Raw genomic sequence first — 25274 nt, 5'->3', positions numbered from 1 at the left:
TGCTCTCTGCATGATCACTTGTATTTCAGCATCAATGGCTGTCTCCGGTTGCTAAACTTTACAACAGAGCCTTAGCAATGAGTTTTCCATACTGTTCTGGTCCCAAGCATGCAAACCTGGAAATAAGGGGAAGGGAAGGATGTTTTGCCCTCCACAGAGCTTGGGCTTTTTTCACTTGAACTAGGAAGTTCTCAGAATGCTTTGATACCTCCTACTCCACAGCCACATTCATTGGTGCAAGGGTGAAGTGAGAGCCACCAGCTCCCATCAGAGACAAGAAAAGAAAATGACAGTCTTCAAAATTATACACATTGACTACAGTTCAGAGAAAGAAATAAGACCCTCAAAGAGTGAGCGAATCAGCAAGGGGAAGCATAGATCAGACCAGATCCAGAGGCAACATCAATCAGCTTTGCCATCAGTGGGAATTAATGTATTTAAATCACCTGTGAACCTGGTCCATAAGAGATATGGCCTTCACAATGACCTGCAGTCTGGAAAAATTAATGTCCTCACATGAGGGAGCAAAACACTGGTGTGAAGGCCAGCCTTTTCCTCCCAGAAATAGTCATCACAATTGCTTTGGTAACCGGCCACCCCTTCCTCATAGATCCATAGCTCTTCCCTCCCTCCCCGGGTCAGAAAAAAATGGCCAGTGAGTGTGCAGGTATGTCCCAAAACATGACTAGAAAAGCACCAGTCTCCAGTAATAAACAAAGTCACGATGGTCCCATGACAAATAGATTTCTGGAAATCAGACAGAGATAGATTGAACACATGCCCTTCTACTGCTTCCATAAATGCTACATGGTCTGCCCCAGCTGCAGTGTCCTCCAGTCTCATTTTAAGGAAAGAAGCCAACCTTCACGCTTGGCTGACTCTGCAAGATCTCTGTTTGTGCTTGGGACAGAGATCATTAAGCTGAGCAAGGACCAGGATCCTTAGCTCCAGCGATTTCAACAATTCACCCTTATATATCCCCGGCTGAGTAGCTGAAACCACACTGAAGACTGTCTTAGCTGGGAACATATTAAAAGTATATTTCAATTGCTTTTCTTTATTTTTAGGCATGGTACAAAATCCACCTAGAAAGTGGTTTCCCAGCATGAGTCATGGGATAGGCTAACAAGACGGGATTTCCTGATGCAGGACTTCAGAGCCTTCTGCAATAGGCAAAGATCTTGTTTATATCTTTTCTGCCTCTCCAGGTCTGCCCCTTTTCAGGACTCAGTTACTTCTTTTACTTACCTTCCCCTTCTGCTGTATCTCAGTCTTTACAGATTCATCTTCCATTTCAGCTGCTTCATCTTCATCAGAGACATCTTCAGCCTCCAGGTTGTTGTTCCCATTTGTTCCGGTGGGGTCCTCCTGCCTGCTCAGCTTCTTGCCTTTCACAAGGATCTTCCCTTTCAATTGCTGCACAAGGAAAAGTGGACAAAACAGCTGGTGATTAGAAAAGGTTCTGGCCCGCCCTGAAGGAGCAAGGATATAACAGCTCCTCAGCTGCAACCAGGGCCAGGGCCTTTTAGAGTTGCATCAGATAGATATCCACAGATATCTGTCCATAGATACAGGTAAAAATAAGTCTGTTTTTCCACTGAGGCCTTGCCCTGCCTCTGGCCAGCCTCTAAGACCACAAGCCATGAGTTTGAAAACCCGACAGCCCACTGATTCCCCTCTGATACCGAGCTGTCCACCCCCTCAACTAGACAACTTAAACTGTTGTGCTGTTAGAGGCAATAAAAATATACTATTTTTTCAAAACTGAATGTGGCTCAGCAAACAAGGCCAAGCCTGGAGGTCAGGGATCATGGGAGCTATTGGCGGCACTGTTTCTGCCCCTCCGAGTGGCCCTGTTACTTAATCTACCCCAGTCTCTGCAATGTATGGTTATAAACACACACACAACTTGGGAAACCAGTATCCATGCAGGGACCGAAGCAGTGCAGCCCTCTGCTCCACTAGACGTTTTGATGGGGAGAGAGGTCCATTAAGTTCTGGACAGGTACCTCGTGCATAGCAGACATGGGATTTTAATATGTAAGGGATCTTGCAGGTGAAACCTTAGGGTGTTTACAGCCTAAGGAAGAGTTCCCAGACCCTTCCCAAAGATAACTCCTCTTCTGAAAAGATTTTCTCATAACCAGCAGCATGTGCCAACGTAACACAGCTGGCTGCTGAGCTAATCCAAGGAGCACATTTCTTGCGCTGAATCAACTCTCTCCAGCCTCTTTCAAAGTCCACATAAAACCGTCAGGTGAAGGAACACACCAACACCGCATGGTTGCTGGCAGACCACCACACCTGGTGGTGGAGATACACAAGATGTATCTCTTGTGCAAGATCTGACTGTGGGAGGAAGGCTGAAGCCTGGAGAGAGCTGACTCTGAAACCAAACAAGGCAGCAACGACGTTGGCAGCAGGGAGCAGTACTGAGAAGGGTGACTGCCTGGGTGCAATCTTCAAGTGAATGGATTATGCTACAAAATCAGCTGATTCAGCCCAGGAGCACCCCTAGATCCTGCAGCTTCCAGTGAAGCCAGTGGGAGATTTGCTGCCACAGGGATGTGTTCAGTAGTCCTGGCTTTGGAGGGTGCTAGTTATTCCAGAAAAATGCAATCTCAGAATTAGCCAATACAACCCCTCACTCTGCGTAGCATGTCTCCCCCCATCTCAGTGACACCCTGTATTTGCCCTTTCCACAACAGCAAAAGCAACATTCTCAAATGACAGGACTGTGGAAAACCAAGGATATTTTATAAAGCAACACAGGCTTTTTCAAAGAACATTACTCCCCCTTTGTGGGTGCAAGCAAATTGCATCACGTCTTTTCAGAGACCAGTCCAGCTCCTCACCACCCAGCTAAGCTGTGGATGAAGCTTGGTTTGAGCTGAAATTTGACACTGGCACCCAAGGCAGCAGCCAGGAGCATTTTTCTTCAGCTACCACAAATGACCTGTTTACGCTGGGGTACTTTCCCTGTCACTCAAAAGCTACACAAAGGCAGCTGGAAGGAATGTACCAGTTAGTGGAAGAAAAGGCCCAAAGGAGCAGTCAGAGCATAGCAGTATCCTCCTCCCCGTCCCCAGACCATCCTCCATCCTCCCAGCCCCTCAGCCCTCTTCCAGGCAGAGCTGTGACCTGCTTCTTCACATCCATGGCTGGGAGATGAGCCGGCTCATCTTCAGAGTGTCACTTCAGTCTGCTGCTCGCATGTCTCTAACCACCCTCCTGCCCTCAACATCCATCTCTTCCCTGTCCTTCCACAACACCCACTGGTAGAAGGTGAAATCCAGCTCTGTGTGAGTTTCTATGCTCCTGTCAATACTTTGAATGGACAAGCCTGGAGGGATTGCACTGGGGACAGCGGGGAAGGGAGCAGAGAAGTCTCTCTTGTCCTTCGCAGGCTGCAGATAGCATGCTGCTATATAATATATTATCTGCTTCTACTTTCTAATGTCCCATAAGAAACCTTACCACCTCATCTCACAGCTCAACAGTAAAGAACTAGGGATAAGGTATTTGGGGCAGGTTCCTTGATTCTTAATTACCAGTAGGGCTACTAGCCCTTTTTAAGCTTGTCCAGTTCAGGACAGCCTGTCCAGCAAGTAAGAGGTGTAATTTCTGGCACAAACCCATCTTAGATGGCTGAATAACATCAGCAGTGAAGGCACAGCAACACGGCCTCCACCTTGTCTCCCCACCACACCCCATACCAGGGCTGCCAGCAGTGGGTCCTCAGCGTTGCTGTTATGCTGTCTAGACTGTGGTTACTCTGGGAAGCTTTGGATACGCTGCAGATGCTTCCCATCAGCACAGGGACACTGCTCAGCCCAGACTGTGTTATACAAGACTCTCCGTAGGGCAATTATGGAGGTCCCCTTTGGCCTTGAAATCTAAGAGGCTGGCTCCCTTCTGGAGTCCTTTTGCATTGCAGAGGTTTAGTATCTCCCCCTGTGCATGACTTCCACCGTGCCTACAAGGGAGAGCAGTCCATGTGCCACCTAACTCCAGAGGAGGTGCATTAGCTTATTCGTCCACAATGAGGGGTGAGACTCACCCCAAAACAGAGCATTTTCATCTCCATTTCCTGCAGAAGGTGCTATTTTATAGTAGCATTGCACTGAATCCACCCTGCAGAAGCTGCCAGTCCCAAACATCATCTTCCTTCATTTAATATGGGTGCTAGGAAGCAAAGTCCTAAATTTGAGTGCTTATCTTCTTTAACAAGGTTTTAAATAAGCTGATACACACAGACATAAACACACACATGCACTTATTCTATCTCTCTTGGTTCCCCTTCATGTGATATTAAGTATTTCTAGCCTGAGGCAAAAGACACTCAGCTCATCAGTTCAGCTCTGTTGAGCAGATCCCTTGTCTTAGGAAGAAGCATTAGCTGAAATACTCAATAAATATTCTCCAAGTAGACCATAAAGCTATTCCAACTGCCTGTGGCAAGCCCAAGGTTGAATACAACCTAAGAAAATTGGAAAGGCTACAAGGACACTGGACTCTTCTGAGAACATACAGTTCAGTGCCTCCTGGAGTAGATGCAACTCTTTCCCTTCCTCACGTGCCCTGTAAATCACATTGCCTTAGTTCTCCACAAGTGGAGCTCCTCTGCTCTCCCACCTTTTCTACTGCATGCTGAACAAGCTCAGCTCTGCAAGTGAGTCTGTGAATTGGGACATGGCAACCATCTTAAACGAAAGCACTGCTGATTTTATCAGAAGGAGCAAAGCTGTAAAGAGCAGAGGATTTTAAAAGATCTGCATACATGTTTATCCTACCTGAAAGTTTCTTGCCCCTATTAGCAACCTGAAAGCCATGGCAATGTCTGATATCCAGTTTTCATCTCAGTGGGAGCGGAACATCTGTAAAGTGATCCACTTCATCAGACTTTCTGTGCCTTCAACACCTTCTTTAGAGTCAACAGAGAGAACTAAACACTCCCAGGGTGAGATTCTTTTTGTCTATTTAGACAAACACTTAAGGTGGACAACACCTCCAATTCCCCTGGTTGTATTAACTAGTTCTCAAAAGGAGCCCAAAGTGAAGTGCTCACGTACAAGGATATACAGGGTCTGAGCACTTCCACCTTACATCCCACTCTCAGGATGAAGATTATCCATCTCCCCAGATTTCTGAGAAGCCATGAGGATTAACACGTTCACATTCATAATGAGATGTGCAGACCAGATGCACTAATTGATATCACATCTCCACCTGTGTATGTCTTTCAGCCTAGTTGCAAACTGAAGTGTTGCAGGGTTTAACAATGAGTGGCACCAGAGGATGAAAAGAGTCTCTAGAAAAGGGGAAGAAACACATTATCAAAGGAGGTTTTGAAGGATTTGAGGGAAACACAGCTCAAGAACTTCAGTCAAGAAGATGCACTGCAGACAAGGCTGACAAGCTGGGCTAACCTTGGAGAAAGGCATAGATGTGGAGTTAGGCATAAGGCAGAGGGATTTGAAGCCACATTCACGCTGAGTGTATGATGCAAAAGTAACCCTCCCGGGCAGACGGCTCCCAGGGTCCACTGCTGACTTGGAGATCTGTGACTGAACCTAGTCTGGACTTAGCTGAGACAAATCTAGAGGCATTTGCTGCCTTGCCATGAGCACAGGGCAGAGCATGTCAGCCACCCTGCTACTCAGATCAGTTGTGCTGAGCCCTGCATTGCCACTGCCATACTGGAAGTGGTTCCTGAGCTGCACGGCTCAAAGTGATGTCAAATAGGGGGACTGGACACTGCAATGGATGTGAGTGATGGGACAGCTGGTGGAACAGTGGAGGTGTGGGATGGCAGAGGCCCCTGCCACTGCACTGGGGCTCCCAACTGGGGGGCTCATGGTCCTAAGGGTCACCCACCAAGACAAGTCTGTTAAACCCAAAGCCACTGTCGTTGTAAACAAGGAATTCCAGCAACAAAGAGTTGGAGAGGTTTCATATATGCCTCATACGCTGAACAGTTGCATGCGATGTTGGCAGCTGTTTTAGTCTTGTTCCAGGGCTGGGTTTTTGCAGCATTTCTAGCCGGGATGCAGCAACAGGGGGAAGGGGCCCTGGCAGATGCCTGTGGAGATCAGAGGTGGGGCAGAAGGGCCTGCAACAAGCAATCAGCAGCAGAGACTGGATCAGCTCTTCCCTACAACCCTGGCATACCTGGAGCTGTTATTTGGCTTTTGGCCTTTCGTCCTACAGGCCTTTAATTTACTATTGGGACTTAAAGACAGAAGCTTGAGGGAGATATTTAGATGCTCTGTGTAGCTCAACACTGTTCCTGAATGGAGCCTAATAAATCAGATGCCTGCCCTGGGCTGCAGTATGAATCGTTAGCATGAATCCAAACTGTGTTGATCTTCCTTTAATTACTGACATTGCCCCGCTAACACAATCTGCAGCAATGCTTCACCTGTTTTTATTTACAGCCTTTCAGCCCTCTTCCCAGTGACAGATCCCACCCTTTTTCTAATATAAAAAACAGTACATTGTCCCAGGCTTCCCCATGCCAGCTTCACAAGGAAGTGGAAAATTCAAGATGATTATGGTTTGTTTGGTTTTTTCCTTAATGTTTCAGCTTCAATGTATTTTCCACCAAAAAAATCAGCAGTTCAGCCCTTTGCACTCTCCTAGTTCACATAGCAGGAAGGCAGAGGAAAAGTACCAGAGTGAAAAGGATAGGTTTTGCTACACTGGCAATTTTTCTTCCTTGAAACTAAATGCATCAGTCCCTCCAATGGAGCGTATCAGCCCAAATCCATTCACTAAGGTAGATCTGGGCCTTTTTGTTCTAGCTGGGGCCACGTGTCCATCTGGGCAATCAGAGCAGGAGGTTAGACAAGCACAGGAATGGGAAAAAGATCTTTGGGAAGCTGCGGTCATTCCCTTACACACACATCACATATTTCTTTCTCTGGTGTTTCTCCTTTCTTTCTTCATATCATTCCCCTGGTCACAAGGCTGTGTTTTGAAAAGCCATCAGCAGCTTTCCTGATCCTGCACCAGGGATAAATAGCAAGCCAGGAGGTGACACTGAAGACACTGATTTTTCCAACTCAGTAACAGCCTGCAGAGACCTGCCTCCATGCTGGGTAGATCCTCACCTTGAGAGAGTCACTTCTTAAATAGAGGCAACTTGTCTGTGCCAGTGCAAAGGTCCTGCTGAAGCAGCACCATTAAAAATTATGATTCATCCTCATTTATTGCACTGGTGCCTAGGGACCAAGCCAGATCAGCTTCCCTCTGTGCTAGGCACTGTATCAAGCAACGCATGACACTCCCAAACAAAAGGGGAAAGTCAGAAAGGGAAAAGAGAAAAAGGGAGAGGGAGAACAAATATAGAAGATATTTTGGGTGAATCATTTTACTCTCCTTTCTCCCCTGCTGACTGCCAGCTTTATCCCACCCACAAACTCCTTCCAGCTCTGGCTAGGCATTCTCATCCAATTTTTGGCAAATGATTTCTTTAGCAAAGAAATGCAATTCAAAGGGAACTGCAGCTATCCACATAAAAGTCTGTTTCTACAAAGTGCTTAAGAGAAAAGAAAGAAAGAAAACACAAACCCAAAGAGTAGAAACAGATGAACATTTCATTTTGGCTTCTGTTCTGGAATTTTTTTTTTTTCATATCAAGATTCCATTTCCATTTTTTTCTAATTGTTAGCTAATGAATTTATAGTGGTGGTCCACTGTTGAAGGCTGTATCTCTCCTTCCCCCTGCAGGGTCCGAGCTCAGCTCCCAGCTTCATGGCTGCCCTGATTCATGGGAATCACAGGGGCATCTATCCTCTATGCAGCCTCCTGCCTCCCCTTGTCCTCCATGGACACCTACACAGGAAGATCATCCCCACCACCATGCTACCCCAGGCCATTCTCAGTGGGAGGATACTTTCCACTTGATACAGTTTTAGGCTACCTGTACTGGTTTTCCCCTTGGGTTTTGAGGGGGAAGCAATCACAGCTATCCTTCCAGCCCCCATCACTTCCTAATCAGCAGTCTGGGTCTCCACAGTAGAGCACCCAAGACATTAAAGGAGGAGGGCAGCACATACTACATTCGCCAGCACAGAGCTACCATGAAATCAGGCAGTGTCCAGTCTTACTGGATCAAAAACACAGAGGCACTTCGTAGTCACTTCTCGTGGTGCTAATCTTCCCTGCATGTGCAGCAACCTAACTGTGCTTCGGAGGATTAGCCTGAAAAAGGTCATATTCAGCTTTGGGGTGCAAGGAGAAGACACAAGACAGACCCTCAGGACTCTGCTCCCTTGGGACAAGCCAGAAAAGCAACCTCCTCATGGGATGAAGGACATTCCCTGGCCTTGATAAATGGACCAGGAATGTCCCCAGGCCCTCAGGGATGTCTCCTCTGAGATCTTACACAACAAACAAGGAGCAACAGGGTATTTTGATGCTTGATGTGCACACGTTACTTCTAGCTACTCCTGTTTCTTATTCCACTGCTACCCACAGACAATCCGTTCCTCAGCAAATGCAGTTCCCACCAGTCCTCAGGCATATTGTCCACTACTTGGCACCCAGCAAGAAGACAGACCTCTCTCTTGTCCCGACCTCAGAAGGCAGAATGTGCTGGAGTGGCCTTGCTTACCTCTGGGGAGGGGAACTGGGATTTGTTTCCATCGATCGGGGCAACCAAAAGCATGTCCTGCAGGATTGTCGTCATGTGCTGAGCCATGACCTTCTGCTGGTCGACACTGCAGTGGTTCTCCAGGGAGATGATGACAGGGTATGGTGAGGTCTAGAACAAGACAGCAACATACATCATCAGTGAAGTCTGCAATTCCACCAGTCTGTAGCAATTGATATAAACCCCAGTGCTGTTTTCTCTGGAAATTATTGTGTCAACAGTAGGGTCTTAGTATTCCTCTAAAATGAGCATTTGTTAAAAATGGACAAATCTGACTGTGCAGTAGCTACTCAGATCTCTGCTGATGCCTTCCAGAAATGATGATCCAATGGACAGGGCAGCAGGCTGGGTCAGGATGCCTCCCACAGACTTTCTGGGGCACTTTGATGAAGCTCTCTGTGCCTCCATTCTCCACTTGCACACCTCAGAGGAAGGACTGGGAAGGGAGGCTTTGAAATGACTGGGTTTGCTCAAATTCTTAGGTGACATGAATCCTTCCTCCATTTGTGCATAGGCCTGATTTGGTTCCCTGTGCCCCTCCTTGACGTTTTGTGTGCTGTGTGTTGTCATTGTCACTGCTTTATAGCCCCCAAGGAAACTTGATACTAGCTCTCAAGTCAAGCGCACTGAAGGAAAACAGCAGAAAGCCCAGTCAGTCTGGACAGACCCAAGGTTTTTTAAAGGCTGCTGGCCCAGCACTGCCATACAAGACTCCAGATATGCTTATTCCTTTTAAAGCAGAGTAGAAGCAGTCCTTCGCATCAGTCCCTCCAAAACACATGCACATGGGTTCCTCTAAACTAGGAACGGACCCTGAGACATCAAAGGCACACAAATCATGGGCTTGTTTGCATTTCCCACCAGGTATGCTCAAGATATTGGGCGTTATTTTCATTGCAATGGGGTCCAGTATGCAGCTGTGCTGGTATAGATCCAAACTCATCCTCAGATAGTGCTGTGCCTGTTCAGCAAATCCCAGGAATGGACCTCTGCAGAAAGCAGAACATGGATGCCAGGCAGAAGGACACATCTTGTACCCATGAGAAATGCTAAGTTGAAGTCTTCATTGTTTATGCTCTCTGCTGGGAGGGCAGAGACCTGCTATAAGTCTTGGACTGTGCAATATGAGAAATCTTAGAGGGTCCCAGGTCCCTTGTCCTTACTTTGAAAGCATAGTTCTTGATGGCCTTAATGACATCGCTGAAGAGGATCTTGGAGGTGAGAGTGTAGCCATGATAAATGATGGGCTCCGAGTTAGGGCCATCCCAGCAATCCAGTTCCACACAGCGGCAGCCTTTGGTGAGGGCTCTGGAAACAAAGAAGGGACCTGGTTGGGTTCTAAACCATCTGCTCCATCTCAAAATGAGGGTGCATCAGGCACAGGTATTGCCTGGGAATGCTGACGGGAAGTTTAGGGAACAAGGGAGAAAAGAGGAGCTTGGAAAAATAGGAAAGCAGATGGAGAAAGGATGGGATCAGGAGAGCTCAGGGTCAGCAAAGAGAGCTCAAAGTTGAGCAAGGAAAGCACAGTGGGATCTGAGAAAGGAGGTAGTGAAAGTCCAAGGTAAGGACTATCCAAAGAAGGAGACACAGTGAGTGCCAGATGAGAAAGGACACTTATGACTGCACCCCAAGTCTTTTCACAAGGATGGTGAAGAGAAGAGAAGAGAAGAGAAGAGAAAATCAACAGTGGCCGCATTGGAAGAAAAACAGTAAGACAGTCAGCCTTAGAAGACAGATGATGTGACTTCTTCATCTAGATCTGATAAGACATAAGAGATGAATCCTCAGAGCTGTCAGGGAGGGAGCTGTGGGAACTCCGCCATAGCTGGGGAGACTGATGAGGGCCAGTTTCCCAAACTGAGTCTACAGACTGCATTTCCACTTGAAACTCCTGCCTCTACATATCCATACTTTCATTTTAATTTATTTTCAAACGTAGGTTCCCCTGTACAGACTTATCTGTCTAGGAGGTCATCTTGTCTCTTTTACAGTAATTCCCTATAAGTTTCAGATAACACAACTCCTTTAACTCATTGCAATAAGAATCATGGGATATTTTTTTTTTTACAACCAAAACATAATTCTGTAATTTTAAGATACTGTACAAGGAATTCAAACAGCTACTGAAAAGCAACTTGTGCCAGGTTTCACTCTCTACTCTTTTGAGCTTGTGACTATAGATGGCCATTGTTCCCCAAGAATCAGATAAGTAATAAACAAAGACAGAATTGTAGTCATTGGCTTGCTCATAAGGAAATATTGTCTAACTTGATAAAAATACAGGTCATAGCAGAAGTAATATAAGGTGGTTGTGCAAGTTAGTAAAGGCCACTGCAAACATCTGGCCATGAGACATCAGACAGCAGTCGTTAAAGGCAGAAGTAGGCAACACCTAATGTTCTGTCCAGGGACGCTGTGGGAGCATCTAAGCTGCTAAAGAGGAACCAGGCATAAGTTTCCTGATCACCCACACTGCTTCATTAGCTCACATCCCACCTCTTTTTTTGTACCACTCCAACTAGCTCTCTCCAAAATTAATCCCAGCATGGTTCTAGGGATAGTCCGTGCCAGGGGCTACTCCCAAAAGGCGGTACAGATCATAAACATCATGACAGTATGCATCATTTTGGCTCCTTCCATTCCCTACACAGTCCTGCAGCTCTACCCCAGAAATCTTTGCACCCTGCAAGTCCTTTGCACAAATGATCTCATGCCATATTCTGGGGCATGCAACAGATCCCCTCAGCATCATGCTTTGAAAACACTATGCTAAAGGGCTGCAATCCAGCCTCCACATGATTGCAGATACTTTAAACTGCTCCCAAATGTAGTAATTATACATCTTACAGTCAGATGGACAACACCTGGGGCCCAGCAGAGACCCAGGTCAAAGTGCATGAGAAGGGGGGCATGGCCAACTGGTTTAGAAACAGCTCACCCTGACGTGAACATGGGCCAGTTCACATTACCTGGTCTCGGGGTGGGAGATTGCTTCTTGGTCTTCTTGCTTCTAGCAGTATAGATGCACCCTATGTCTTCTGTAAGAAAGAGGTCAACCCCTCACACACACACACACACACACAAACACACACACACACACACATACATTACCTGATATAGGCTTCTGTGCTGCTTGGACCTGTGATCTGGTCTTCCATAAGATAGGTATTGTGTGAGGATGACACCAAGTAGTGACTGAGAGGTTGAGTCATGTCCTGGTAAACTTTACGGTGGGAGGAGTTGAATATATTCCCATCATCGGACAGCAGGTACATCAGGAAACCATCTTTGGTCATGGCGTTACCCCTCTTGGCTGCCAGATAAAAAGACAGAAACCCCATACTGAAAATCTGACACCACCAGGTTGTGCCATCATCTTCACCATGCTGCCTGCTGATCTCCAGAGGATCTCAAAGGCAAAACATGCTCCCTAGGCATTCAGCTAACAGTAAAGATATTGATGCTGTTCAGGAAATGACGACAGCTTCATCTGCCTGAAAATGCTTTTAAAACCCCTTCGCAAGCACGGCTTTTTATGACACTTACTGTCCTTGATAACACCTAAAAAGTGCCAAAGACAGCACTTACCTCACTTGTCTCTAGACATCTACAGTATAAAAATCTCCATTTGAGCACTTGAAGCTTCCTTCATGCCAACACAGAGGAATTGTCAGATGTCTAAACATAGCCAGATAAATCCTGTCTAGATTATCCAATGAATAGATGATTTGCATCAGTAAATGCAAAATAACCCAACTTTGGGGAGAAATTGGGGTCTCCCCATCTTGAGGGACTAAGCTAGATCTCAATCTAATCCCCAGGTCTGACATCTGCAAAGCATTGTCCCTCTCCTGAAGGTATACCGGGACAGTGCAAAACCAGCCTATGATTCTCTGTTCATTTCTTGAACATGTCCTCCAAGGAGCTCCAGACTGGTGATTCACTTAATTTCTGAGCAGAAAGACAGTACTGTGATTGCTCTGCTAAACAGCTGTCACCTTCTTGGCCCTCTACTCAGAGATTTCATCACCCAATGGCTTTTCAGGTACACACATTCAAAAAGATTCGCCTTCATTCCTGCTTCTGGAGAACAGAAATATTGCTACATTCTTAACCTTGCAAAGCCACGTGAGGTCTTGTCATTTGAATAAGCCATCAGAGCCTTTCCCACAGGAATTTCATCACCCTCTAGCCAACTTCATGTCCACCCCTCTCCAGCTGCTCAGTGTACCCAAGCCAAAATTGAAGACGAGTATTTCCCAGGCTCTTCTGTGCCCTCCTGTCTAAAAGCTGCTAATGTTGCCCTAGAAGGCTGGTGTTTTAGAAGCAGCTGCAAGGAGAAAATGACACACATGGCTGCAGAAGAAAGCAACAGCAAAGCAATTCATAATTCATCAAGAAAGCAAAATTTTGAACAAAATCAGCCAGGGTTTCCAACTTACCTCTTTCATTGGGCTCATATCTCTGAATTAAGGCAGGGGCAGCAACAACAGCATCTTCTTCTTGCTGCATCTCATAGAGGAACCTCACCAGGTTCTGGCAGGACATGAACCCTTCTGCATCTGAGTACTTTTGGAAGATCTTGTCTATTTCCTTCCTTTCTGTCAGTATCTTGTAAAATTCCTCTATCTCATCATCCTCCAGAGCCTCTGTTTTGGACTTGTCACAGTGCTGTAAACGTAGAGGGGAGAAGGAGTGAAAACCTTCTTTCCTTCTGGCATATGCCAGCCGTAATCTGCACCAGGGCTACACAACGCAGAACACAAAATAATTGGAAACAGTTACTGGCCAGTGAATGAGAAGCACTTGATCAATGACAATGGTTCTCATTGACAAGGCCAACAGTCATATAACAGTTACAATTATTATTATTTACTCATATTATCAGTGTGCTGAAAAGCAGCAGGCATGGCCTTGAGCTCCACCGCACTGTGTTCTGTGCAAACCATAAGTTAAAAGGACAGCTCCTGAAAATCTAAGTACAAATCAAAGCTCAAGAGAAATGTACCTCTTGATCTCAAGAGGTGGAGGAATATAGGGAAACAATTAACTCAATGCATCTTAAACTATTGACAAGGACCATGGCCTAAAATCCAGTAAGTGAAGTGAAAAGGGCTTTCCCCTTGATCTTAGTGGGTTTGAGCTCAGGCCTCAAGAGACTGTCAAGGCTAGTAGTAGGGCTGGTTGCAAAGATGGCATCAAAACTGACTTTAAAAAAAATCCTGCTAAACATGTGCATGTTTAGGTATGAAAAAATCCCTCTTTCCATTCTCATTCAAAAACCACCAAGTAACGAAATCTCCACAAAATTTCAAATCAGATAGCAGCTTCTCAAAGAGCTGTAATTCAAGTTCTTTATGCCCCCACGTTCCTCTGTGGTTTGAACTTCTCTACTAGATAACAGCTCTGACAGAGCACCACAGTCAAGGACTTGACTGATAATGAAAGATTAGGAATTTAAGTTAGTGCCTCCATGAAGGACAACAGCTTTTCCAACAAGAAATATTTCCAGTTTATTTAAAATACTCCCAGGTTCAATTTGTCATCAGAAATTTCAATTTTTCTGTGGCAAATCCTGATATTAATTTTGTTGTTTGTTCCTGACAGAATTCTTCATGGAGAGGTGAACAACAATTTTTCAGTCATCTCTGGGATGTAAACCTCTGCATTAAATATGGGCTGAGCAAAACAAGCTTCAATGGAAAGCAAGTGCCTATCTCAGAGGAATCCCTTATGGCAGGGAGCTTTATACCACTTCCAAGTGTTTTTCCCTGCAAATTTCAGCAATCAACCCACTTCTAGTTAATGCCTTGTTATTATGATGATTCCCTCTCTCTCAATATCTAAAGCAAGCAAACAGACCCTTAACAGTGGTGTCCTCATCTCATAAAGCCCACTCACATCTTACATTTCAGTCTGAAAAACCTCCTTTTTGGCATGGATGCCAAAACCCCTGTAGGACATGGCTTGCCTTACTTAATCTTTGGCCTAAAAACTTCTCTTAGTCTGGCCTTAACTTGAAATGGAAAGTGTGCTCCAGGCCACTCAGAGGAGGTTGTGGTGCATTTCATTTCACCCTTGCTATGGACAAGTTGCTATCAGTTACTACAACTTAGCTGACAGATGGTAACTTGTCAAACCAGAGGAATTTAATTAAAAGATCCATTTTTTATCTCTTATGACAGCTAGAGCTATTGTCCTGGGTTTTATGACCAAAATGCATGTCTCAGTTTAACCAGTCATCATATTAATCTCAACATAACTCTGCTAATGATCTCAGTAATGGCCACGGTGGCTTTGGCAGTGCCCCAAGCAAGATGATAATGAGGGACTTTCTTCTCCTACAAATACTCCACTGGAGTCCTTCACCAGCAGTTTATGGTGCACATATAAAACCAAACGAAATGATCATGATGCACAGCATTTCACAAACTGAACCGATAGTAAAAAGTTCAACTTGTCCTGACTTCAGAATCTGCTGGGTAAAAGCTATGGGCTCATCTCAGGGATGGGACATGCTCGGTACTACAGACCCCTTCAAATTAGCTTTGAGCAGTCCAGGAACTGTCTTTTCCTTGCTGTCTTCCACATCTGTGTTATCCTGTGCTGTGGCTTTGGCAGATCTCACAAGCTAAGCTGAGCATGATGCTTAGCAACTGAAGAAGGAATATAAAGAGGGAAACCAACTGGTGGAGACAGCAGGGATGCGTGAATGACAGACGTTTTCTTCTTTAAGACATAACAGGGAAAATGACATATTACTTCTAGAAAACTGGCATTATAACTGATGTGCCTTGGGAAGTTCGTTCATTAGTGGCCATTCAAGGTTGTGATGGAAATAGGACAATAGCTTTGGCATCATAGTCATATTTCAGGACAGATCAGATGCACGGTATAAAACTGAGCTCCTTCTGCTTGGGCTACAAGAGCTCCAAATTAGAAAGAGAATCTCAACCCAAAATACTGTGGTTTACCTCACTTGTATGGATCATGAACCATGAGTCCTGAATGATCCTTGGACTGCCAGAAAAAGTCAGAACCTTTCTGATGCACCAGAATTAACATTCAGGTTGAAATGAAGCGAGCAATTAGAGGAGCTTTGCATAGTTTCTGGTTGCATTGCATATGTCTTACTGAGGTGTGTCTAAAACCTAGATGTGGACACAGAGTTATGTGATGAAAAGCAAGAATAATGTGAGAACATGCCCTGTATCTCTCTCTTGAATCCTTGACAACCCTTCCTTCCTGTGACTGAATGAAGAAAAACTCACTAAGACAGAAAAGATCACCCTTTTAATATGCTGTAATGTCTCTCAGTCCATCTAAGTTTAGGCAGTATGTAAACTGAAAATGTAATTGCTTTAGGAGCAAGACAGACTCTTCCTGGAGGCCATTCAGCCCACAAGAGATCTGAATTAACCTCTGAAGAGCCTCTCTTTCCAGTGGCTATACAGGAAATTTATAACAATTACATGCCTAATGAGGGTACTTCAACTAGCTGCCTGCATTTAGAGGGGTTTAGCAATTACTTGGAGTCCTTAAGCAAAAAGAAAATGGAACTTCATCAAGTTTCCACTCCTAGAGCTCCCTTGTAACTATTGCAATAGCAGAAGAGGTTCACTCAATGAAGAAGAGACTGCGCCTCTAAAAAAAAAGGGTGTCTTTTCAGTTGTTTGATGTTTGAAGATGGAGGGAGTGATTCATCTGACATATGTGAGATGTACGCTTTAGGATGAGGTGAATCGCACCCTCGTCTCCATTATTGGCTTGACCTACACAGACTGCAAAGGAAGTGTCAGTGTTGGTGACTACTTCCAACGTAGATGTCTGCAGTGGAAACATCTAACTCAATCAGAGGAATCCCAGCCTTATTGCTATTCTTCTAGGGTCTTCCTGAGCAGGGAATAAAGCATGGGATATGCTAGCCAGAGCGGGCAGTACATCTGGAAGATTTCGCAAGCCGAAATTCTTTAAGATCTGCTGATGACCTTCCCCCAATTCTTGCAGAGTTACCAGAGAGACCTCCATAAAGCAAGGGTTAGGAAACTTATACCTACTTTGAGGGAAGGTCCTAGTGAGATCCTGCCAACCTTCCCTGCTATCTGCTTACAGGAAGGAGCAGGAGAACAACTGCCTGGTGCCCAAAACCGCCCACATGTTTACCGCTGATCAGAAAAAGCATTTCTGAAACTGCCCACCCACGAATTCAAATCCTGCTTTGGACAGGATGGGAGTTTGGAAATTATCCAGATGTTTTATCTCACCTCAGCAGGAAGGTTTCTTTAGAGAGAAACAAAAGCTTAACAACTGAGAAATTTTCATCCCTTTCTTATCTTCTGATAGGCTCAGCCAGCAAGCCGAATCTTGAGAATTTAGAAGTGCATGTCCCTGACAAGATGCCTTGGGCTATTAAATCAACCAGACTGGTCCAGGCTTGGGCGCAATGTTATGTACCTATCATGAATCTGGGGTTTTTTTCCCTAATTTGCACTTTCTTTTTCTTTACAACTTGTACACTTTTGTCACTTGGCACCCTCCTCCTCTGAGAAGGTGCAGATCTGGGTTCATAATTGTAACCAAACCAATTTCAGCCAGACTTAGGCATTGACATGTGGTTGTGGCACACAGAACTCCTGAAACACCTGGGACACAAAGTGCACTTGAACTGTGCTTTTCCCTTTTTCTCACATTATCCATGTTTGCATCTCATCTTCTCTGAATCCTGGCAAAAATGGGCATCAATGGTAAAGAAAGACCTTAACAAACCTTCATCAAAAGCATTGTGCTGGCCTAACTTAGTTGTTAGTGGGAATCCGCTGAGCACCAAAAACCGAGAGTCCTTCCTCGGTACAAGAAAAGATGCTAGAAGTTCACTTTAGCTTAGGTCTCGAACCAAAGCTGAAAGCTGTGGGAGACCTTGACCTCAGCCAACAGCAAATACTTTATCTGCTTGCTCTCATTACCTGGAAAATCCTCTTGGCATGATAGTCATCGACTTCAATGTTCACTTCTTTCAGGAAGTTCTTGAGCTCTTTCAAGCTCATCTTGTTGTCTTTGTTTTTATCAGCTTTCCGCAGGCAGGTATGAATCCAGCTGCAGAATGATGTAAGGAAATCTTTCCAGGTCAGTGCCTAGCCTAAATATCACCCTTCTGCTGCTAATGGCAGGGGAGAAATCTCTTCTAAAGACTCTGAACCACCTCCCCAGCTGCTGTAAATCAGCGTGCTACCACTGAACAGCTTACATGACCTCACCTTCTGCTCTGAAAGAGCAAAATGGTGCTTTGGCAGAAGCAAAATGCACCATAATACAAGCGATCATGACCCGGGAGAAGCTTTCCACCATCTGGCCGAGGCTGGATCAGCTGTCTTTACCCTGTAGGAGTTTCTGGCCACAGCCAGAAACAGTCTGATTTCTCTTTTATGACAGAAAGTGCATTCTGCTCCAGATTGTTGAAAGGGGATAGAGGAAGAATGAAAAGAGCTCCCAGGTGGAGCCTGGTAAACTCATTGTTACAAATTTGATCAATATTCAGTATATCAAGGTGAATACTGAACAGAGATTCTCCAAAAGAAGCATTAATATTAATTTTTTGACTCACCTTCAGCTTCCGTATTTATTTAGGGATTTCTACCTATATGTCTTAAGAACTTCGTTGTGAGCAGAATCAAACCAAACTTTGTGGGTCTTGGCTTCCTCTTGTGAAATGCACAGAATCTATTACTGTATTGTACTGTGATAATAGTTCATAAGAGCTTGGTTTGTAATAACTTCAGTATATCTATGGATCTGGAGTAATTACTATAAAAAATTATCTTCTTAATGTGATGCTAGTTAATTTGAACTGTTCTTTCAGCCTCATGGAAAACTAATGTTAGACAGTTGAGATACCTTGCAGTTTTAAACAACAAAAAAACATGCTTTTTGCATCATGGAACTGACTCTCTCTAATTTGCTTTACTGTCAAATAAGAAAGGGCATCCAGAAAAATCTCCTATTTTTCAATAGAAAAATGATCCAAGTAACAATTTGATCTCCACAAATGTAACCTTCCATGTCTTGCATAGGAAGCATTGCTTCAAACTCATTCTAAAAAAATCTTTTAAAAATGCCCAATCTGGATGTTAAGCAGAGTAAACCTCAGGATTAGCAAATACCAGCTGAGGCATATAGTACCATAACATTTTAACTGGGCCTTTCAAAATAACCTCAAAAAAGGGCATTAACTGACAGCCTTAGGGGCTGTAGACATAACCCTGAAACAGAGTATTCACCACAGCTAACACTGCATTCAAATATTTCTGAACTATGGAGATACGTGCAAACTGTTTGTAAGTATTGTTTGTCTCATGGAAAGTTGAACTTTCTGTCTTTAAAAATCTTGGCAGGTGCTAAGCAATGACCTCACACCTCATCCATCTTAGCCTGGTAATATTAATATTCCCCTTCTTTAGACACGGAAACCAAAATAAAGAGAGGCTACATTTCCCCAGCTCCCAAGGACACTCCAGGGCCCTAAACCAGGGTCTGGCTTGGACTGATTCTTCCCAGAAAACCGAGTTTGAGTCATGAAGCTCCCATGCGCAGACAATGCTCTGCTGAGAGCACAACACCATCCACCCCAGGGTGGAGAACACCCCCTCCACCAGCTGCGCTCCAAAGAGCATCTCCTCAGCATGTCAACATGGTACCAGCGGCAGTGCCACCCATTCATACCCGACTCCCGCACCTCGGCTCCACTTCACAGCCTTCCCTAAAAATAACAGTCAGGAGCAACGTGCAACTCTAGCGAGCCAAGAGGAAATCCAGTCTGTCACAGCCAGAGGTGAGCAGCAGGGTTTGATAACACTAACTGTGTGTAGAAACTACTCTTTTTGCTCTAACCACTGAAAAAACCCACCTTTTTTTAAAAGTCTGCAGTCATTTCCACTGATCATGAGCACCCAGAGGTCATGCATATATCCAAAGTCGACTCTGGAAGGCAATATGTGGGCAGTAAATGCATCTGCAAAAGAGTATGCCCGGGTCCTGCCTGTGAATGGAGGATGCTTTCCTGTTATATCCCTCCCAGGGAGGCTGAGCAACGTAGGAGAGAAATCAGAGAGCCCACGAAGAGCATAGGCACACAGTGGGCCCTCTCGCGGCAAGGGCAAGCAGCAAAGAGAGAAAAAGGAGGCTACAGACAACGGGGGTCTCAGCCTGTTTTGTCAGCAAACAGCAGTGTTCAGTCCGCAAAACACCCCCACTCCCCATGCATCTGGAACCCCTCAGGTTTGAGAGAGCTTAGAGGAGTTGGATGAACTAAGCAGTTCAACTTAAAATCTTTTCATCTGATGCCAACACCATTTTGCAGCCCTGGTTGTGGGTCTTCCTTTCACCTTATGCGCCTATTTGGGCCTGGGTGGACTAGAAAAAAGCTGTTCCCATTCCTGTATACATCCAGAGAGAGCCTGCTTCCTGCCTCTTGTTTTTAAAGGATCTGCCAGCTTCAGGGCTACCAGCTTTCTATTAGAAACTAGAGAGGGATGACTGAAACTATCTGGCAGATATCCCATGAATGTGCTCAGAACAGAAATGCTGCAAAACTTCTGGTAAGTGATTTCCAACCAGAAGAAAAGCTCATACATAAATCCCAGAATCAAAGCAGACGGTGCCACACTACTCAAATGAAAAGTCCCCTCTATTTTCTGGTCTAAAGTCTTCCCTGCACACATACCTGCAATAATTGCTAAATAACCTATGCCAGCTTGTTGCAGGGTTGAATCTGAGGCTTAATAAAACAGCACTGTATGTATAAGAACATCAGAAGTACTCATCAAGTATGTGAGAGTTTTATCTTTGTAGGAATACAGGACTGGAAAGGACACATAAGACACTAAATCGAGTCCCTTGCTACCACAGAGAACTCCATCATCTTATAAACTGAACAAATCCCATCTGAAACGAGCAAGGTTTTTGCTTTCAATACTTGTTTTCAAAATCTTGCTCATTCCTTACTTGCTTTGCAAGGTTTTGGAGGCTGGAAAAGATACACTGCAAGGCAATTCTCCAGTCTTGAGGGACAGGCAGGGGACTCAACTCTTCTCCTCATCTACTGACTCTTCCCCTTCTGTGCTCACAGATGCAGAGAACGCTTCTGAGGTTTGAGGAAGATCTGAGTAAGCCCACACTGCCAAGCAAACCCAGTGAAGACAGACTAAATTTAAAATCCCAGGCTTTAATTAAACATCATCAAATTTCAAATGAGAAATCATGCTGTTCTGTAATTCCAGGTTACGTTAAACGGCCTGAGACAATCCCAGATTGGAAGCCAGCACTGCACGGTAATTACTCTTCCAGAAATACGGCCTGCCTACCCACCCTATTTAGCTTCAATTCTGCTTTCCAAAGACAGAGAGGCACTTTTCCACGCTGGAAATTTACAGCCTTCTTCCCTTGCAAATGTCATTGTTATTTTTCCCCCCTTAGCAATCTTGTCTCTTCTTATGGAGAAGTTTTTCAGCAATATATTCAATTTGACACATTCCAGGGACAACTTTCTGTAGCCCAGATTTTCCCCACACACTGTGGGGTGGGGGAAGCCTTCACATTTAAAAGGAAAACTGCCAGGGTGCAACATTTCCAACAGCACCAAAGTTTCAAGATTTCAACTTGTCTAGGGACTGCTCCCTACCACCACGGACACACAACTGGTAACACTGCTGAGGAATGACCTTACAGCCTAGAGCTTGAAAAACCATGCAAAAAGACACTCATAGTGCAGGAGATAAACACAGCATCCCATGCACGTCAGAACTAATGGAGTCTGATTCCTTTAAACGAACAGCACTATGGTTGTGCAAGTGCTTATTAGACTTCAGAGAATCCACAGAAGAGTAAAGCCTGATGAAAGCTCAGTATTTATGTGCCATCTCCTTCATCATCCGAACATTATTACCCAGCAGGGAACCCACATGCAGTGAAGCCTTGACTGAGGGCAAGACTCCCTGATGCCTGCTCAGGCTCAGACTCCAACTTTGTGATTTTCCCCAGCCGAGGATTTTGCATCTCCTCTCCACAGATGCTTTGACGTTGAACAAGGCATGAAGCTCATGCAGCCTGCTCCCACTAAGAGCACTATCTGGTTTCCTCTCTGATAGCTGGATGCCTATCTTTGTGAAGCTTAAAGGAACTTAATATTTTATTACTACTGTGGCTCTGTCAAATCAGGGTGACAGGTTCATATGTCACGGTCAGGGCCTCAGACACACAGGGACTGCAGAAAACCCATCAAAAACTGCACCCACAGATATTCTCTCTTTTTATATGGATGTGAGACCTGTGGTTGCAAAGCAACTTATTGAGTGAAATGCAGCCCCGGGGAAAATTCCCTGTGAATTCAGCAGAGCCAGGATTTCACCCAATAACTAACTCGCTCTCCTTTTCACAACTAATTCACTCTCCTTTCCTGCTCTGCTACTTTTCCTTTCCAATGTCTGCATTGTCACTAGAGCGATTGCAAATTCTTTCAGGGCAAAACTTCCTCCCATGCTGAGGCAAATAAGGAGTAATTTCACTAAAGTCAGTGGAGCTACCCCAGAGTAAATTTGGCAGTCAGAAGAGCAGAATCAGTTCCCTCGCCTCGTATTACTGAGAAACATGATAAACAGGATGGGCTTTTCATGCCTTGCCAAGAAGTGCCTGTCCTGGAGTTTACGGCAATGAAAGTGAAACAGGACCCTGAAGAATACAAAAAATAATGATTGTTTTATCTGGAGCTCCCTGAAAGAAGCAATTCTTTGCTTAAGGAGCTATGTTAAGCCTGAATCCACTCTTGCTTGTATCACTGTAAAACAGGGGGAAAAAGCATTGGAAACCAGGGAGTTTGCCTGGGTGCAAAATCAGGGTGAGAGAAACCCAGTGCCCAGGGCCAATAGGAAAAAAGGGGGTTAGTCTACTATCTCCACCCACAGAGAAAGACAAGTGCATCTTTGTGCGTGATTAATCACTTTATAAGGCAAAGGATACTGTTGGAGTTTCTGTTTCTGGTTCATGGAGTTGCTGTGGGCTATGATTTTCCCAAGGCCAGAGATCCAGTGGTTGGCATCATCCTCTGAACTCGCAATGAGGTCCAGGTTTTTCCGCTGGTCTTTGAAAATGATGGAAAAGCAGCGATACTCTGGGACATCCTTGGCATATTTTTCCATACCTTCTGTTTTATGGCCTGACCTCACATCCCGAATATCTTCAATGGAGACTGTGGAAAGAAAGCAGAGCCTGCTGTCAGCAGGGGTTCAGTCAGCCTTATCTCTACTTGGTGAGGGATATTAAGAAATTACTTTCTCCTTTTTCTGCAACCTCTGGAGGATTCTATTCTCTTTCCCCCCTTCCCCAAACTTTGGTACTAAAGAAAGCTCAAATCAAAAGGAGCAGAAAGAGCAAGAAATTAAAAAAAAAAAAACCAACAACCCCCCCCCCCCCCCTCCCCCTCTCTTTTTTTTTATAAAAAAAAAAAAAAAAAACCAAAAACCCCCCCCCCCCCCCCCTCCCCCTCTCTTTTTTTTTATAAAAAAAAAGAGAGGGGGAGGGGGGGGGGGGGGGTGGGGGTTTTTTTTTTTTTTTATAAAAAAAAAGAGAGGGGGAGGGGGGGGGGGGGGGGTGTTGGTGGGTTTTTTTTTTTTTTATAAAAAAAAAAAAACCCCCACCCCCCCCCCCCCCTCCCCCTCTCTTTTTTTTTATAAAAAAAAAAAAACCAACAACCCCCCCCCCCTTTCCCCATGTTATTTATTTAACAAAGAAGCAGAATATGCACTAGATGCCATACTGTGACAACATGTTTATGAGATACAAATCACTGCCAAGAATTTGGTTCCAGTCCTTGGATCATCCCTGATTTGATCTCTGCCCCCATCTGAGAGTGGGGCGAGTGGAGCTGTGCCTCCCTGTGAACATCACCTCACAGGAAAATGAGAGGTGACTTCAGTAAGAGGAGGGCAGGGACCAAAACAGTAATTCTTTAGTTTGCAAAAAAGTGAGAAAGTAAAATTTAAAATCCCATATACTCTTCTCAGTCACACCAGTGCAAAGTAGGGAGGTAAAGCTTCAGAGCAGTTTGGTGTCACCCATACTCCATCCTCACCCCTGTCAAGGGTGGACTTGATCCTCTTTGCTGTAAGAAAGCAAAACACTGCTTTCAAGACCATCCTTCCCCATTTCCATCTCTGCCCTTCAGCTAGTGGAAATGAGCCGGGAAGTCACACCAAGTTTGCAAAATGCACACACAAGGCAATCCAGAAAGAGCAGTGCATTCAAGAGACTACGTTATTAAACAAATGTAAGTAATGGAGACACCCCTACATTGCCCCTGAGAGCATGCAGATGCCCTCAAACTGTGCTGAAATCAGGCAAGCTCCCAGCAGCATGCACAGCCTCTTTTTGTCTTTCATGGAGTTGATGGGCCACTTAATATATCTACAAAGGACTGAGAGGAAAGGGCAGAAACCGCTTAATCACATTTGACTGCTGAGAAACTTGACACTGAAGAAAGGTCAGATACACACAATAGATGGCAAAAATGTTTGCAAGCAGTGTTGGAGTCCATAACGGAGAAAATCTTATTGCATTTTCTTGGGTGGGAGACAGACCAGTTAACATTTTGCAAACATCTACCAATACCATCTCAGGGCACACATAGAAAAGGCAACACACCGCAGAGAGATTCAGCCATCTTCTATAACAAGCGTGCGAAAAAATAGATATAATTACAGGAATTAAAAAAAAAAAAAAAGGCTTAACTTATCCTTACCTCAAACTGTAAATTACAGGTAAAAATTATTTCCTATGTCACAGATGTGTGAGATCGATTTTATTTGTGCTTATCTTGAAGGAGCTTTGTTGAAAAGCAGTACGCAAGTGTAAAATATCCCCATTGTTTTGCTGACTAGGAGAAACCTGCCTTTAAACATCCATTTTATCTGCTCCTTCATTTAAATTGGTGCAATTTCACCGTTAAAGTGTCCAGTTCACTCAGAGTCAACACTGCAGAAAAACACAACTCGATATCCACCCTGCACGTTTTTAGCATGGCTGCCCTGGGATCATCCAAAATTCATCAGATGCTCATTAGAGTTTGAAAACTTTCCTTTTTTCCCAGGGCAGTTGTGATAATGATCAGCTGCTGGGGGAAAAAAAAAACAAACCACCACCCAAAACTTCAGTCTTCAAAAATCAGTGACTTTCCAAAACCAACACTTGACATTTGCTTTAAATTCTCACCACATGTTGGGGTGGTCAAACATCTTCCACAGCACTTTGCTGGTTTGGTTCCTATACAAGAACATACCATAAGGACCTTCCTGGAGCTGGCAAAGCTCCTCCCTGACCATTATGAGCAATTATCTTTGTGTGGTCTTTTATTATCACTTCGTAAAGACCAACAGTTGATCAGTCGGAGGGGAGGAAAAGGTTGGGTTGGGATGGGTTGCTGTGGAATTACAGTATCTGGCCAATTTAGTGAAAGTTTATGGTTCTGAGTACTAAAACCATCCTTGAAAGAAACGGGCTGCAATTCCCTTGCAGCTGGGCTGCTAATGGAGAGCCTTGCTGGTGATTTTGCTGTTAACTAGGACATTGGGCA

The 25274-nt window shown here is 44.7% G+C and overlaps 1 protein-coding gene across 1 annotated transcript in view; it reads right to left on the bottom strand.

The window, feature by feature from the left end:
* The window catches only part of PLCD1 (phospholipase C delta 1), a 48438-nt gene that overhangs the window by 9011 nt on the left and 14153 nt on the right, over positions 1-25274 (bottom strand). The window contains exons 3-9 of the mRNA XM_009275929.2: positions 22667-22895; positions 17623-17752; positions 13102-13330; positions 11771-11972; positions 9820-9964; positions 8618-8767; positions 1249-1416 (exon numbers count right to left, since the gene is read on the bottom strand). Coding sequence (XP_009274204.1) covers positions 1249-1416; positions 8618-8767; positions 9820-9964; positions 11771-11972; positions 13102-13330; positions 17623-17752; positions 22667-22895 — 1253 coding nt within the window. The remainder of the gene's footprint in view (positions 1-1248; positions 1417-8617; positions 8768-9819; positions 9965-11770; positions 11973-13101; positions 13331-17622; positions 17753-22666; positions 22896-25274) is intronic.

Source organism: Aptenodytes forsteri, unplaced genomic scaffold, assembly GCF_000699145.1.
Source record: "Aptenodytes forsteri isolate BGI_AS27 unplaced genomic scaffold, ASM69914v1 Scaffold80, whole genome shotgun sequence".
Taxonomy (NCBI): Eukaryota; Metazoa; Chordata; class Aves; order Sphenisciformes; family Spheniscidae; genus Aptenodytes; species Aptenodytes forsteri.
Note: the sequence above shows the minus strand (reverse complement) of the source record. Positions and strands in the feature narration are given on the sequence as shown.